Source organism: Myxocyprinus asiaticus, chromosome 25 (genome assembly GCF_019703515.2).
Source record: "Myxocyprinus asiaticus isolate MX2 ecotype Aquarium Trade chromosome 25, UBuf_Myxa_2, whole genome shotgun sequence".
In the NCBI taxonomy this organism is placed as follows: Eukaryota; Metazoa; Chordata; class Actinopteri; order Cypriniformes; family Catostomidae; genus Myxocyprinus; species Myxocyprinus asiaticus.
This window is the reverse complement of record NC_059368.1, coordinates 35,764,564-35,781,271: the sequence shown is the minus strand read 5'-3', so window position 1 is coordinate 35,781,271 and position 16,708 is coordinate 35,764,564. Positions and strand designations below refer to the sequence as shown.

Sequence of the window (16,708 nt, the reverse complement as noted above, 5' to 3'; positions counted from 1 at the left end):
ATTGCAACATTCAGGCTTGATTATTCATATATAAATAGGGTGTGGTGGATGGCAGCTCAAATGACATATACTGTACATACATGTGTGTACCAAAGAATTATCGATGCAAGGACTCAGCTGTAGTTTGGAGTGAGAATATTTTTTGTATTCTGCTGTATGTATTATGTGAATGCACAGAGTATATGGTGCCATATGATTATTTGTTCAAAATGTAGCTGCTTTTCAGATGGAATGCTATGGTTGCAGTATTTTATGTAAAAGAGAAGAATCACTAGATCTATTCATTCTCAGTGTGATTGAAAACAAGACCAAAAGTTAGATGATAAATAATCTTTATTTAAAAATTGTACATATGAATTAATTTTACAAATGTCCAAAAACACTTTTTGAAATTTGTAATGAAATGTAAAAGTTTTATTTATATAATTGTATTAGTACGTAATATGACAAATGCTTACCTGTGGTCTTGTGCTGTCAGAATGTTACTGACATCTGTGATCAGCAGATTCATCGTGCGGGCCTTGTCAGAACAAACAGATGATCTTTTCAGCAGTTCAGATAAAGCACAAGCACTACTTTAGTCATATAGTATTTAGTCAGGACACTGCACATCCTTCAACTTGAGAAAATGCATCTGGAGTTCCCTTGCATCATGTTAATGCACCTATCACACCCTTTAAATAAGAAGAATAAAAAATTATATTAGGAGCAAAAATATTCATTCTCTATACACTCACAGGCTACTTTATTAGGAACACCTGTGCACCTACTTATTCATGCGATTATCTAATCAGCCAATCATGGTGCAGCAGTGCAATGCATAAAATCATGCAGATACTGGTCAGGAGCTTCAGTTAATGTTCACATCAACCATCAGAATGGGGAAAAAATGTAATCTCAGTGATTTAGACCGTGGCACTATTGTTGGTGCCAGATGGGCTGGTTTGAGTATTTCTGTAACTGCTGATCTCCTGGGATTTTCACACACAACAGTCTCTAGAGTGTATATGGAGCGAAAAACAAAAAAACATCCAGCGAGTGGCAGTTCTGCAGACTGAAACTCATTGTTGAAGAGAGAGGCCAAAGGAGAATGGCCAGACTGGTTCGAGCTAACAGAAAGGCTATGGTAACTCAGATAACCACTCTGTACAACTGTGGTGAGCAGAATAACATCTCAGAATGCATAACAAGTCAAAGATCCTAATAAAGGGCTCGGTGAGTATATGTTGGATAACAGCTATATTTACGCTATATTTATATAAGACTATTATCTTCAAGACAAAACAGAAGAACTTGTGCAACACAATACAGTACCTAAAAGTACACAGTATGGGGGTAGTTGACATGAAATGTCCTGCTGTGTGAATTTGATTTCATTTGTTACACTGCAGGACCATATAAAAATTTACAGGACCTAAGATAAACACTTTTTTTACAATAATTTACAATAGACACAACAGGGCTATGGCATTATATTTGTGCCATAAATCTGTTAACGCATGAACTTAGTTTTTGTAGAGAAATGAATCGTCTCGCAACAAGAATTCGTTTAGAACAAATGAAAATCAATTTTGCTCAAATAAAGTTTATCTGAATGTGAGCTGATGCCCACATTTAAAGAGAATTCTGACATTTCTGACCTGCTATGCATGCGCTCAGAATTTTAGACTGCTCGCTTGCTTTTCCACCGATATTCTGACCAGTCCTGCCTCCTGTGTCAGGATTGACTGTTAGGAGCTACTAATAAGTGCTCCTTGATTGGACAGCAACCATAAACATCACAGTGTAAAAGTAATACTCAGATTTCAGTTATTTACTCTAGTTTTTATTGCAAGATATACAGGTATTTACCCAGGTGGAATATAGATATATCGGGACAATTTAAAGCTATTACAGTAACATAAAACAAGTTTATCAAAATATAGTATCCTGGGATCATGCACAGTCAAGGAATTCGATCATATTTTTTTTTTTTTTTTACTATGACAGGGGACATAATGCCATATACTGTAGGTTGGGGTAGATAAACTTGATTTAATAAAACACTGTACATTAACTTTGTAAAAACCATTAATTCAACATTTCAAGATGCCCCACGCAGCTTTCATAAACACAAACCTTTATAATTTAATATCAAGAACAGAATCTGTTCATTTAGGCAATATTTACAATAGGCATCAAAACTGACCTACAGACCATGAGAAAATGGTAGGGGACACAATAAATAAGGTGTACAAAATAATCATTATTAAAGAAAATATTTCATGTAGTAATAGCAGAAAGGAGATTCAGTGGTTGCTGGTTCATGGCTGTAATAAAGTGCACACAAATGGTGTAATGTTAGCATTTCATAGTAATGTATGAAAACCGTGGAGTAGTGATGAAGCACGTTGTGATGTTCAATTCCCACTGGGGGACCCGATCACGTTTCTTGCGGCGCAGGATTAAATTTCCGAGTTAAAGGTGGTAGCGGATGGTACGTCCATGAGTTGTGTGCAGGAGCAGACGGTCAGAGAAAAGCCTGAAAAATCCAGTGTGGATATCTATGTTTATATTATTGATTTATGAATGCAATAATAACAAAATAAAATAATAAAAAATAAAAAGTTATTTTATTTTACCATTATTTTAATTTTGATAACAATAAACAGAAAATCCAATGTAAAAATGTGCACACAATACATGCATCAAATTATCCAATATTAAGGGCAGGCTATTGTCAACGGAACTTTACAAGAATGGCAGAGCAAAGCGTGGACACACTGTGTCATCAAAGGATGTGAAACTTGGACTGGAAAATGGTCAATTTAAGTGTTAAGAAACCAGTCTCAGAAGTCAGATGGGCATCATGTCACGTGTCATCCAATAATAGCAATAACAGAAAAAAAAAAACGTTCTTTGTGTACACTTGTTGTCTGTTTGTATGGCATTTGCCCCATGTGAAAAACAATGCAGGGTTGAGGGAACGGGAGCGGTCGGGAAGAAAATTACTGCGGGCAGAGAACGGGTGAACATAAGGTAAAATTCAGTGGGAGCGTTCGGGTGCGAAATAGAAACTTGCAAGAGCAGGCAGGGCTGGGATGGAAAAAACAGTCCCGTCCAGACCTCTAGTTCACAACAGCATCGTCATCTGGATGTCATTACCATAACACCCAAAGCAGATAAAACTTAAATATAATAAGATGAAGTGACCAAATATGATTATATTGTGATGTAAAATGGCATATTGTCCAGGTGTATTGTAAAACAGTAATCATGCAATGTGAAGAATATTAATATTTTTGCGCTGATGCCATGTCAGCAGCTCATCATCACAAGCACACATTCAGAAAAACTTTGCAAAATAGATTTTTGTTTGAGCAAAATGAATTCTTTGCAAAATGATACACACTGCTTTACAAAACTGCAATCCGCACATGCAAAATACCTTTTTGCACACTTAATATATCTCCTTGCATGCACAGAATTATGACACAAATATAACGCCATACAGGGCACATGACAGTATACAGAATTACAGTATGAAAAGTGTTGTATGTAGTGTCCGGCAGTAAAGTTTTGAGTTGAAGTATGAACAAATATTTCTTGAATATAAATAAATATGTTAGACAGCCTTCAGCAGGTTTTAGACTCTCAGCAACTGAGAGAAAGGAGTGACCAGACAGTTAATTACAAAGATTAGGTGTGTTGTCAGACATGTTAATAATGCTAAACATTAGAGATATGCGAGTCATTTCACACATGTCCATGTTGTTTATGTATGAGATGCCTGAATACAAAGTGAGATCTCACTGCTAGGAAAGGATATTTTTTCAAGCTTTAATCCATGAATAGGGAATAAACTAAAAATGCACTCTAAATCTCCTGCTCTTAAAGCTGAAGGGTGTGATTTCTGTGCCACTAGCGTAACCAAATGAATGGACTACTTGCACATCTGCTTCTGCGTTCTAAGAAGTGCGGCTCAGGCGTTTCCGGTTACAGCGTTTTTTTCTTTTTTTATAGGGCTGTCAGTTGATTAAATCAATAAATCATATTTTTGCCGCTAACGTGATGTCTCAATTTTATAATTTTCTGAAATTTTCCTCTAAATATATATTTTTTTCTCTTTCAAAATGTAGCTAAACTCAGCTCATGAATAATAAATCAAAAATGTATAACCTGCAGCAGTCTGGCCGTCTCATTAACACGCATTTAATTAATTGATGAAATTTCATATCAGTTGAGATTAAATTATAAATTCCACCATACGATTGCAAATAACTTTTCTTTGGATAAATGTCCCATATGTATTTATTTATAAATACATTAGCTGTTATCTTTCTCTGACCATGCTTTAAAAATCAATTAGAACAGAATGAAGCCATTGTTTTATCAAATCAAATAAATAAATAAATAACTGGGCTAAAATATATTTAACCCGTTAGGGGTCACCACAGCGGACCATCCGTTATCTGCATATTTGACTTTATTATAAAAAGACCTACCATGTATCATAGGCACTGCTGTCACGATACCAACATTTTTGTAGTCAGTACCAATAGTCACTACCAATACCAGTGAAATTTGACAATTCTCAATACCAAAATGAATACTAACTAATTTGTTCATTAAGTAAACATTGTTTCAAGTTCTCAAGAAATTATTCAAGACAAGGAAACAGTAATAAAATAAGAACAAAGAAGCAAATTACGAAAACAATGCATAAAGTTTCTAACGACAGTTTTCAAGTAAACATTCAGACACTGAAAAGTAAAAAGTAATTAAAAGCATTGGGGGTGGGGGGTGGGGGTGGATGGGTCTGTGTGGGTGCCTCGTGCCGCCTCCCGCAAGATGCCGCCATGGGCAACGGCACGTCACCCATGCTTAAATCCGCTACAGATTAAAAAAAAAAAAAAAAACATAAATTAAAGCTATTCACTGCATGATTATAAAACAAACATATTGATGTAATGAGCACCCCTGGTCTAAAGGATTGTTACAAATCGTTTGAAATTGTTCTTTTATTTTTCAATCTTTACCTGTGAAGGCAGAGCTCCAAATTCTTCAGCCATTACTTCAGTCTACTAAAAACTGCATCCTTAATGCTAATGTGCTCCTTTGGCACTAGAAATTCTTCATTATTTTAGCTCAGCTGAAAACAATTTGGCCATGTAATGAATCGTGGAAATCACAACAATGTGCTTCTTCAGCTGCTAAAGTATAAAGTACACTTGCATTTCTAACTTTCATTAGAGACCTTTCAATCTGTTGTTACCTATTGCTTTTATTTTTGAGAAGTGAAGGCTGTTTCATGTGTGTGCAGTACACAATAAAAAGACACTAGAGGCATCATTTGGGGTTCCTCAGCTGCCACACCAGCAGAACCCTCTGGAGACCCTCTAGACACCCTTTTAGTTCTCTGAGAAAGTTTAAGCTGGATTACACGACTTTTAAAATCTGAACAGATTCTAATGACTGCAGATAAAACCTGGCCATCACACACCGAATGACAGAGGATCACACACTACCTGACTGTCAAGTTGATTCGATCCAATCATTAATTCAAATGGAACACACATCCTACCTTTCTAGGAGACACATGACAGATGTAAACAAACATGGATGTATCGCACACGAGCTGGCTATCTGTTTCTAGGTGTTCCAAGTTGCGAGAGAAATGGGCCAAGTGCGTGAAAAATGCATAAAAGCCCCAATTTGCTTGTTCAACACCTCCATTTCTTGAGCTTCGTTGCCATGTTCACTGGATTTCCATTGGCTGCTGACCATATCACTTCAGATTTGAGTATTGAAGCATCATACCAACAGCGTGCGGTCTATAAAAGCTGCGAATGCTCTGCATACCCGAGCCATTCGAGAGAATGAGTGAGGGGATTTACTTAATGTTAATACTAATAATATAAATGTTATTGTCATTTGAGGTGTAACATAAATCTTATTTACATAATAAACAGATGGAAATATGTGAGTCTCTGTCCTCAAACTATTCCACTGCCAAATGATGGTAGTTTTCTGCAATCTGTTTCCATTAAGGAGGGATTCAGATGAGCGGATCCACTGTAGCTTTGGTGCCTACGCTCTATTGCTATGAATTTGCATCACTGTTCCGCATTCTCATTGGTTGGTTTACATGTAGATGATTTAATGGGCTAGAAAAGCTGTACCCAAATTGCTTGACCAAGTGGAAAACCTAGGTACTGTTACCAGATTTTGATTACAGAAAATCACCTAAATGCAGCTGATGCCAAACTAACTCAATTAAATCTAATTAACAAAAACCATAACTGTATATTTTCATGTTTTTCTCAAACAAATCAATTTGTGAAAATTCACTGAAAACATGTGGGTTGGGATGTTACACAGCATACCCATTTGAAAAAGTCACTGCTTGCCACTGCATCATACACTACAAGATTTCCTCTATAGTCGTGGATAGTCGGCTCAAAAATTTCAAACATGTTTGATACCTTCCGACTAGATGGAATCATAGTCAGAGGATAAGAAATCCAAGTCAATATTCATTACTATTAATACTACATGACTTCTGATGAAATCTGTCCACTCCAACTGGCCCAAAATCTGCAGACTGGAGCCAACAAGCATCAACTTGGCCCGACTGCAAACTGGGGCTAAAATCTTTGTTAAAATCGTCAGCCTATACTCCTAGTTCTTTCAAGAACTCAAAACATAGCTAACAGCTTCTTCAGTAAGTATTGAAGAAAAAGTGTATTGAACAAGGACAAAGTGAGACCACCCAGACGCACAACAACAAAAGATTAAGAACATCAGTGTATCTAGTTTGAGGAAAAAGACTTTAGCCAACAGTTAATGACTTGTGAGGGACAGGTTCTAAACTGGCTGCTTCTTCAACAGTGAAGACTCTGGGAAGCAAGCCTTTTAGGAAGAGATTCAAATAAAAAGTCACATCTGAAAATGGCAAATAAATATAAAAGGGTACAAAGAGCAAAAGATTAGATAGTTAATTTTTTAGAAGAGTGTTATGGGTGAACAAATCTAAGCTCAAAGTGAGCTTTTGATTGAACAGTTTGATTCTAGTGTCTTGTGAGAAGTGGCTGATAAGCCAAAGTAAATAGATAAATAAAAAATGCTACAATGCCCAGCTGTCATTGCTGCAAGTGGAGGATTTTTTGATTAACAGAAAGTTTGAGGAATTTAGTATCTGAAATTAAAACTTGTGATTTGTAACATTGATCATCTCAAAGTGTGGGGCACGCCCAGACTGCCCTAGAAGTTATTCATGTTCAAACCTGGCAGGTTGACGATCCACATGAGAACCAATGTTTGTGTGCAGTTTCATCTCTCTTCCATCTTCTCCACATAAGCTTTCGAGTGCAAGCAGCGCATCTTTATGCAAAGACAATCTCAAGTGAATCATTTCAGTTGTAAGCTTCATGTACATGGTCATTCGAAAATCAAAGGGAGTCTGTGTACATGGCCACATCTCTCAGCATGTGGACATTAACAGCTGCAGAAACTCAACTCATGCAATTAATTGCCTTGCTAACTCAAATATAACTTCTGATACGTTCTAAATTATTGCTAACAACTGGTGCGTTGGACTCTTTTGGCCTTGGTGTGACCGGTGAGCTTCTCATGCTGAAGAGGTGATAGACCCTTGTCCTGTTTAGATCTGATTCAGACTATATTCTCTCAGCAAACACAAAGCCATATCACAAAAAGTGTGTATATATGATTGAGTAACCAAGTGTTTTTCTGGGATTTGGTGATGCCTAAATTATAACAAAATAAAGAGAGGCTGCACATAAACATAATGGTGGAGGACAATGTAATTAACAGTGTGCTGGTTCATGACAAATCACTGACATTTTTTAATCGGCATATCAGCTGAAACCAAAGACACTACTCTTTAAACATAAAAAAAATGTTAATGTAAAAACCTAACGAGGTTTCTTACCAGATGCAGCTTTGATTAATCTAGAAGCATTTCACTGTCATGTGACTCCAGGCTTTGATAATGTAACTCTTAAAGGAAAGTTTCTTCTGATTTGAGGACAGTGGGTTTAAATAATTTTAAATTATGTATAGGGAAGCCAAAATTCAATTCACTAAGAATTGCTTGGATTTTGCATACTTGAACACACAGGACAACTTCTCACGAAAAGAAATTCCACCAGATTTACAAGAGGTGGGTTCACACATGAATTTGTTCTTACCCTTCGAATGTTAATGAAAACACTCCATATAAGTGTTTTCAGTACCAGACTGAACCTGTGGTCCATAAGGCAGTTCTCGAAGTGGAAAGAAATTCATGGCAGTTCCCTTTGCCTGACCGTTTCTCAAACATGACGCTGTCCTGGCACCTCATGAGTGTCAGAATCGCTGCCAGTACTGTGACACGAATTGTAACTCTTCGAGCACTGCCAAAAGGTAAAGAAACTCCCTATTCCATTGCGATGTTGTGCAGTACACAACATGCTTAAATCATCTGACAAACAATTTCCAGGTTGCGTAGGAACATTCCACCAGCTGCATCCAAGCACATCCAATGGCCTAGTACGCCATTTGTGTGCTCTTACATTGAGCGCTTATGGGCAGAACTTATCCCAGCTCCAGCTATAATGCACATACATTTTGTTACTTTTAAAAAAGACTACATATAAAAGACTACACACACATTATACAGTATATATATATATATATATATCACACACACACACACACACACACACACACACACACACACACACATACACTACCGGTCAAAAGTTTAGGGTCACTTATTTTTTTTTTTTCACATTTTAGAATAATAGTAAAGTTATCACAACTATGGAACAATAGAAATGGAAATATTGGAATTATGTTGTGATTAAGACAATCCAAAATAAATCAAAACTATGTTATATTTTAGCATCTTCAAAGTGGCCTCACTTTGCCTAGATTTTGAAGAAATGTACTTGCATTTTCTCAACCAACTTCTTGAGTTATTCCCCCTGGGATGCTTTTTATATATGCTGGGCACTTAGTGGCTGCTTTTCTTATTTATTCAGTCCAAGTCATCTATTTCAAAAACTTTTATTTTTTTTTATAAAATTTTGGTTTTGTAATTAAATTATGTTGGAACAATTATAGTTTTCTCTATAAAACTAATTTCAAACATTTAAGCATACGCCTTCAGATCAAAAGGGTTTTAAGATCATGAAAAACATTTCAGGCAAGTGACCCCAAACTTTTGAACGGTATGTGTGTGTGTGTGTGTGTGTGTGTGTGTGTGTGTGTGTATATATATATATATATATATCACACACACACTACCGGTAAAAAGTTTAGGGTCACTTACTCATTCTTTATTATTATTCTTTTTCACATTTAAGGATAATAGTAAAGTCATCAAAATTATAGGAAATGTGTTGTGACTAAATAAATCCAAAATAATTCAAAACTATGTTATACTTTAGCATCCTCAACGTAGCCACCCTTTGCACAGACTTTGCAGAAATGTACTCTTGACATTTTCTCAACCAGCTTCTTGAGGTATCACCCTGGGATGCTTTTTAAACAGTATTGAAGGAGTTCCCATCAATACTGGGCACTTATTAGCTGTTTTTCTTTATTATCCGGTCCAAGTCATCCATTTCAAAAACATTTTTTTTTTTTTTAAATACAATTTTTGTTTTGTAATGAAATTAATATGTTGGCACAATTATATTTTTGTCTACAAAACTAATATCATACATTTAAGCATACGCCTTCAAATCAAAAGGTTTTTAAGATCATGAGAAACATTTCAGTCAAGTGACCCCAAACTTTTGAACGGCAGTGTATATATACATATATATTACACTGATCAGCCACAACATAAAACTACTGACAGGTGAAGTGAATAACATTTATTATCTCATTACAATGGCACTTGTCAAGAGGTGGGATATATTAGGCAGCAAGTGAACAGTCAGTTCTTGAATTTCATGTATTGGAAGCAGGAAAAATGGGCAAACGTAAGGATCTGAGCGACTTTCTCAAGGGCCAAATTGTGATGGCTAGATGACTGGGTCAGAGCATCTCCAAAACGGCAGGTCTTGTGGGGTGTTCCCGGTATGCAGTGGTTAGTACCTACCAAAAGTGGTCTAAGGAAGGACAACCGGTGAACCGACAACAGGGTCATGGGCGCCCAAATCTCACTGATAAGCATGGGGAGCGAAGGCAAGCCCGTCTGGTCTGATCCCAAAGAAGAGCTTCTGTAGCACAAATTGCTGAAAAACATAATGCTGTGATAGAAAGGTGTCAGAACACACAGTGCATCACAGCTTGCTGCGTATGGGGCTGCGTAGCCGCAGACCGGTCAGAGTGCCCATGCTGACCCCTGTCCACCTCAGAAAGCGCCTACAATGGGTACATGAGCATCAGAACTGGACCATGGAGCAATGGAAGAAGGTGGCCTGGTCTGATGAATCACATTTTCTTTTAGATCATGTGGACGGCCGGGTGTGTGTGCTTCGTTTACCTGGGAAGAGATGGCAACAGGATGCACCATGGGAAGAAGTCAGGCTGGCGGAGGCAGTGTGATGCTCTGGGCAATGTTCTATTGGGAAACCTTGGGTCCTGGCATTCATGTGGATGTTACTTTGACACATACCACCTACCTAAAGATTGTTGCAGACCACGTACACCCCTTCATGGCAATGGTATTCCCTGATGGCAGTGGCCTCTTTCAGCAGGATAATGTGCCCTGCCACACTGCAAAAAATGTTCAGGAATGGTTTGAGGAACATGACAAAGAGTTCAAGGTGTTGTTTTGGCCTCCAAATTCCCCAAATCTCAATCCAATTGAGCATCTATAGGATGTGCTGGACCAACAAGTCCGATCCATGGAGGCCCCACCTCGCAACTTATAGAACTTAAAGGATCTGCTGCTAAAGTCTTGGTGCCAGATCCAACAGGACACTTTCGGAGGTCTTGTGGAGTCCATGCCTCAATGGGTCAGAGCTGTTTTGTCAGCACGAGGGGGACCTACACAATATTAGGCAGGTGGTTTTAATATTGTGGCTGATCTGTATATATATATATATATATATACACACACACACACACACACACACACACACACAGTGCATCCGGAAAGTATTCAGAGCGCTGCACTTTTTCCACATTTTGTTATGTTACAGCCTTATTCCAAAATGGAATAAATTCATTATTTTCCTCAATTCTACAAACAATACCCCATAATGACAACGTGAAAGAAGTTTGTTTGAAATCTTTGCAAACTTATTAAAAATAAAAAACAAAACAAAAATCACATGTACATAAGTATTCACAGCCTTTGTTCAATACTTTGTTGAAGCACCTTTGGCACCAATTACAGCCTCAAGTCTTTTTGAGTATGATGCTACAAGCTTGGCACACCTATTTTTGGGCAGTTTCTCCCATTCTTCTTTGCAGGACCTCTCAAGCTCCATCAGGTTGGATGGGGAGCGTCGGTGCACAGCCATTTTCAGATCTCTCCAGAGATGTTCAATCGGGTTCAAGTCTGGGCTCTGGTTGGGCCGCTCAAGGACATTCACAGAGTTGTCCCGTAGCCACTCCTTTGTTATCTTGGCTGTGTGCTTAGGATCGTTGTCCTGTTGGAAGATGAACCTTCACCCTAGTCTGAGATCCAGAGCGCTCTGGAGCAGGTTTTCATCAAGGATGTCTCTGTACATTGCTGCATTCATATTTCCCTCGAACCTGACTAGTCTCCCAGTTCCTGCCGCTGAAAAACATCCCCACAGCATGATGCTGCCACCACCATGCTTCACTGTAGGGATGGTATTGGCCAGGTGATGAGCGGTGCCTGGTTTCCTCCAGACATGACGCTTGCCATTCAGGTCAAAGAGTTCAATCTTTGTTTCTCATAGTCTGAGAGTCCTTCAGGTGCCTTTTGGCAAACGCCAGGCGGGCTGTCATGTGCCTTTTACTGAGGAGTGGCTTCCGTCTGGCCACTCTACCATACAGGCCTGATTGGTGGAGTGCTGCAGAGATGGTTGTTCTTCTGGAAGGTTCTCCTCTCTCCACAGAGAAATGCTGGAGCTCTGTCAGAGTGACCATCGGGTTCTTGGTCACCTCCCTGACCAAGGTCCTTCTCCCCCGATCGCTCAGTTTGGCTGGGCGGCCAGCTCTAGGAAGAGTCCTGGTGGTTCCAAACTTCTTCCATTTACGGATGATGGAGGCCACTGTGCTCATTGGGACCTTCAATGCTGCAGAAATTTTTCTGTACCCTTCCCCAGATCTGTGCCTTGATTCAATCCTGTCTCAGAGGTCTACAGACAATTCCTTGGACTTCATGGCTTGGTTTGTGCTCTGACATGCACTGTTAACTGTGGGACCTTATATAGACAGGTGTGTGCCTTTCCAAATCATGTCCAATCAACTGAATTTACCACAGGTGGACTCCAGTCAAGTTGTAGAAACATCTCAAGGATGATCAGTGGAAACAGGATGCACCTGAGCTCAATTTTGAGTGTCATGGCAAAGGCTGTGAATACTTATGTACATATGATTTGTTTCGTTTTTTATTTTTAATAAATTTGCAAAGATTTAAAAAAAAAAAAAACTTCTTTCACGTTGTCATTATGGGTTATTGTTTGTAGAATTTTTAGGGAAATAATGAATTTAATCCATTTTGGAATAAGGCAATAACATAACAAAATGTGGAAAAAGTGAAGCATTGTGAATACTTTCCAGATGCACTGTATATATATTCACTGAGCACTTTATTAGGATCACCTGAACACCAACTTATTCATGCGATTATCAAATCAGCCAAGTGTGTGGCAGCAGTGCAATGCAGTATCATGCAGATACTGGTTAGGAGCTTCAGTTAATATTCACATCAACCATCAGAATGGGGAAAAAATGTGATCTCAGTGATTAACCGTAGCATGATTTTTGGTGCCAAACGGGCTGGTTTGAGTATTTCTGTAACTGCTTATGTCCTGGGATTTTCACGCACTACAGTCTCTAGAGTAATGGTGCCAAAAACAAAATCCATCCAGTGAGAGCAAGTTCTGAAGAAATGCCATGTTGATGAGGGGTCAACAGAGAATAGCCAGACTGGTTTGAGCTGACAGAAAAGCTATAGTAGCTCGGATAACTCCTCTGTTCTATTGTAGTGAGCAGGATAGCATCTCAGAATGCACAACACATCAAACCTTTAGGTGGATGTGCAACAACAGCAGAAGACTGCATTTGTCACTTTATTAGGACCATAATGTTCCTAATAAAGTGCACAGTGTGTGTGTGTATGTATGTATGTATGTGTGTGTAATATATATATATATTACACACACACCCCAAATCAACCACAACTTTAAAACCACCTGCCTAATGTTGTCCACATTTTGCCCCCCTCGTGCCGCCAAACAGCACCAACCTGCATCTCAGAATAGCATTCTGAGATTCTATTCTTCTCACCACAATTCTACAGAGAGGTTTTCTGAGTTACCATAGACTTTGTCAGTTCTAACCAGTCTGGCCATTCTCGGTTGTCCTCTCCCATCAACAAGGCATTTCCATCCACAGAACTGCCGCTCACTGGATGTTTTTTGTTTCTGGCACCATTCGGAGTAAATTCTAGAGACTGTTGTGCGTGAAAATTCCAGGAGATCAGCAGTTACAGAATACTCAAACCACCATGTCGGAAAGCGTATCCCGTGGTCGTGGAAAAGATGTTACTGTGTTTCAGATTGGCCTTCATCAAGCAAAGAAAACAACTAAGGAGACTGCTGCAATCACTGTAATTGAGTTAAGAACTGTCCAGCATATTATTAAAAATTGGAAGGATAGTGGTGAACCGTCAGCTTCGTGGAAGAAATGTTCGGAAAAAAATCTTGAATGATCGTGATCGGAGATCACTAAAACACCGACAGTAAAACTCACGGCTATGTTTAATAATGAAAGTAGGAGCATTTCCATACGCACAATGCGATGAGAACTTACAGGATTGGGACTAAACAGCTGTGTAGCCACATGAAAGCAACTTGTTAGTGAGGCAAATCGGAAAAAACGACTTCAATTTGCTAGGGAGCATAAAGATTGGACTGTGGAGCAATGGAAAAAGGTAATGTGGTCTGATGAGTCCAGATTTACCCTATCCAAAGTGATGGGCGTGTCAGGATAAGAAGGGAAGTGCATGAAGCGATGCACCCATCATGCATAGTGCCCACTGTACAAGCCTCTGGAGGCAGTGTTATGATCTGGGGTTGCTTCAATTAGTCAGATCTAGGCTCAGCAACGTTATGCGGCAATAAAATGAAGTCAGCAGACTACATATACTGAATGACCAGGTTACCCCATCAATGGATTTTTAATTCCTTGATGGCACAGGCATATTCCAGGATGACAATGCCAAGATTCATCAGGCTCAAATTGTGAAAGAGTGGTTCAGGCAGCATGAGGAATAATTTTCCCACATGAATTGGCCACCACAGAGTCCTTACCTTAACCCCATTGAAAGTCTTTGGGATGTGTCGGAGAAGACTTTACGGAGTGGTTCCACTCTCCCATCATCAATACAAGATCTCGGCCAAAAATTAATGCAACTCTGGATGGAAATAAATGTTGTGACTTTGCATAAGGTTGTCAAAATAATGCCACATGCCATAATCAAAGCTAAAGCCAGTCCAACTAAATATTAGGGTATGCACTTTTTTTTTTCCGCCAGGCAGTGTAAGTACTATTCATTGTTAGTTTTATGTTAACTAATAGAACATTATTGTAAAGTGTTAACAATACATGAAATGTCATAGATAAAAAGCACATAACTGTATATAAAGTATAGCAAACTCATATGTATAGATTACAGAGTATACATGCACCAGCAAACAAAGCTACTATTCTATTGAGCAGTTATGCAGAGTATCTGGTACAAAAATATATCAGTACAGCTAAAATCATACCAAGAGAATATGTTAAGGTGACAGTCCACATGTTCTGCACCTAACCAACTACTATTTTCAGGAAAGAGGTTCAATTGCCACAAAATAAAAGTGGAATTCAAATAAGAAAAATCAAGATTACTCAGTTTTATGGGTTTTCTTTGGTAATTAAATTAAGCATTTGTTTTGTTATTGTATAGCCTTAATACATTTGTTTAGTAATGAGTCATAGGTCACATTTTTTAATCACGTTTGATGATGGTGACTGTACAATACACTTGTTTTGATACTAATATCAATTACCACGAGTGTCAAGGTCAGGGTTTTTAGTAACAGTATACAGAGTTGGTGTTAGTGAGTTTTTATGTTGTTCACTTAACAGTGGTTCTGAAAGTGACAAGAAAAACATTCCTCAGAAAAGATGTTTATGCACATACATTTTATGTATTGCTTAACATTTCCCCCCTAAAATTCTATACAATTATATCAAATGCACTCCAACCATTTTAACCATTTATCATATCCAGAAATATATGCATAGGTCTATATGGCTAAATCTTTATTTCTTTCCAGCGTAAGGACCCACTGGAGAAATGTTATGTCTCTAGACTCTAGAGGGTGCAGCTGAACCATCGTGCATTAAATGAATAGTTCACCCAAAACTGAAAATCTTATTCATAGCTGATTCCATACATTGCTTTTATACTTTTTCATGTAACACAAAAGGAAATATTGAGCAGAATGTCCAGGCTGCTCTTTTCTAGCGAGTGTTATCTCCGAAAAAGAACGTTTTCTACAGACATACAGTTATGGCCGTTTTCAAGCTATAAGTGGTATAGGTGGCCACTTAGAGCCCCCAAAACACCAGGGTGCCCTGCAAAGCAAGGTGTGTATGTGTGTGTGTGTGTATATATATATATATATATATATATATATATATATATATATACACACACACACACACTAAAAGCTACGATTAAGACTCAGGCAGCTCTTATGGCTCAATTAGACAGCCATAGGGGGGCCCCTCCAAGTAGGTTTTCACTCAGGGCTCCCAAGCAGGATTTCGCTTAGGGCACCCAAGTAGGATTTCGCTCAGGGCACCCAAGTAGGATTTCGCTTAGGGCACCCAAGTAGGATTTCGCTTAGGGCCCTCATACACTCATATTGCACAAAAATAAATTTGAGTTGGGAGCAACATGAGTGAAGGCTCTCCATATCAGACACACAAAAGGGCATTAAAGAAAAGGGCACTAAATAAAAAGTTAATTACAATGTAACTGTTATACTCCAATTGAATTATAGATGCACACAATATATACTAATAAAACATTAACAACTGGTGTATGATAGATTCACAATGTACATTTATAACAGATTGATCAACAGTCTCTTCGCACTTACCTTTAGTGTCATCTTGTTCATTTTTATATTGCAATATTTATCAGTGAAACGTCATCTTATAAAAATAAATAAATAAAATGAGGATTTAATGAACACCACTGTTGGGTGGACCACTTGACAATACAAGTGTACTAATGCCCAGTGTGCATTCATATACAGGTGCATCTCAATAAATTAGAATGTTGTGGAAAAGTTCATTTATTTCAGTAATTCAACTCAAATTGTGAAACTCGGGTATTAAATAAATTCAATGCACACAGACTGAAGTAGTTTAAGTCTTTGGTTCTTTTAATTGTGATGATTTTGGCTCACATTTAACAAAAACCCACCAATTCACTATCTCAAAAAATTAGAATACATCATAAGACCAATAAAAAAAACATTTTTAGTGAATTGTTGGCCTTCTGGAAAGTATG

General features: G+C 38.2%; 1 protein-coding gene across 1 annotated transcript in view; it reads right to left on the bottom strand.

Moving 5' to 3' along the window:
* Positions 1–344: 344 nt before the first annotated feature.
* Positions 345–16,708, bottom strand: part of LOC127416234 (YLP motif-containing protein 1-like) — a 64,742-nt gene continuing 48,378 nt past the window's right edge. The window contains exon 18 of the mRNA XM_051655472.1: positions 345–674. Coding sequence (XP_051511432.1) covers positions 651–674 — 24 coding nt within the window. The 3' untranslated portion in view covers positions 345–650. The remainder of the gene's footprint in view (positions 675–16,708) is intronic.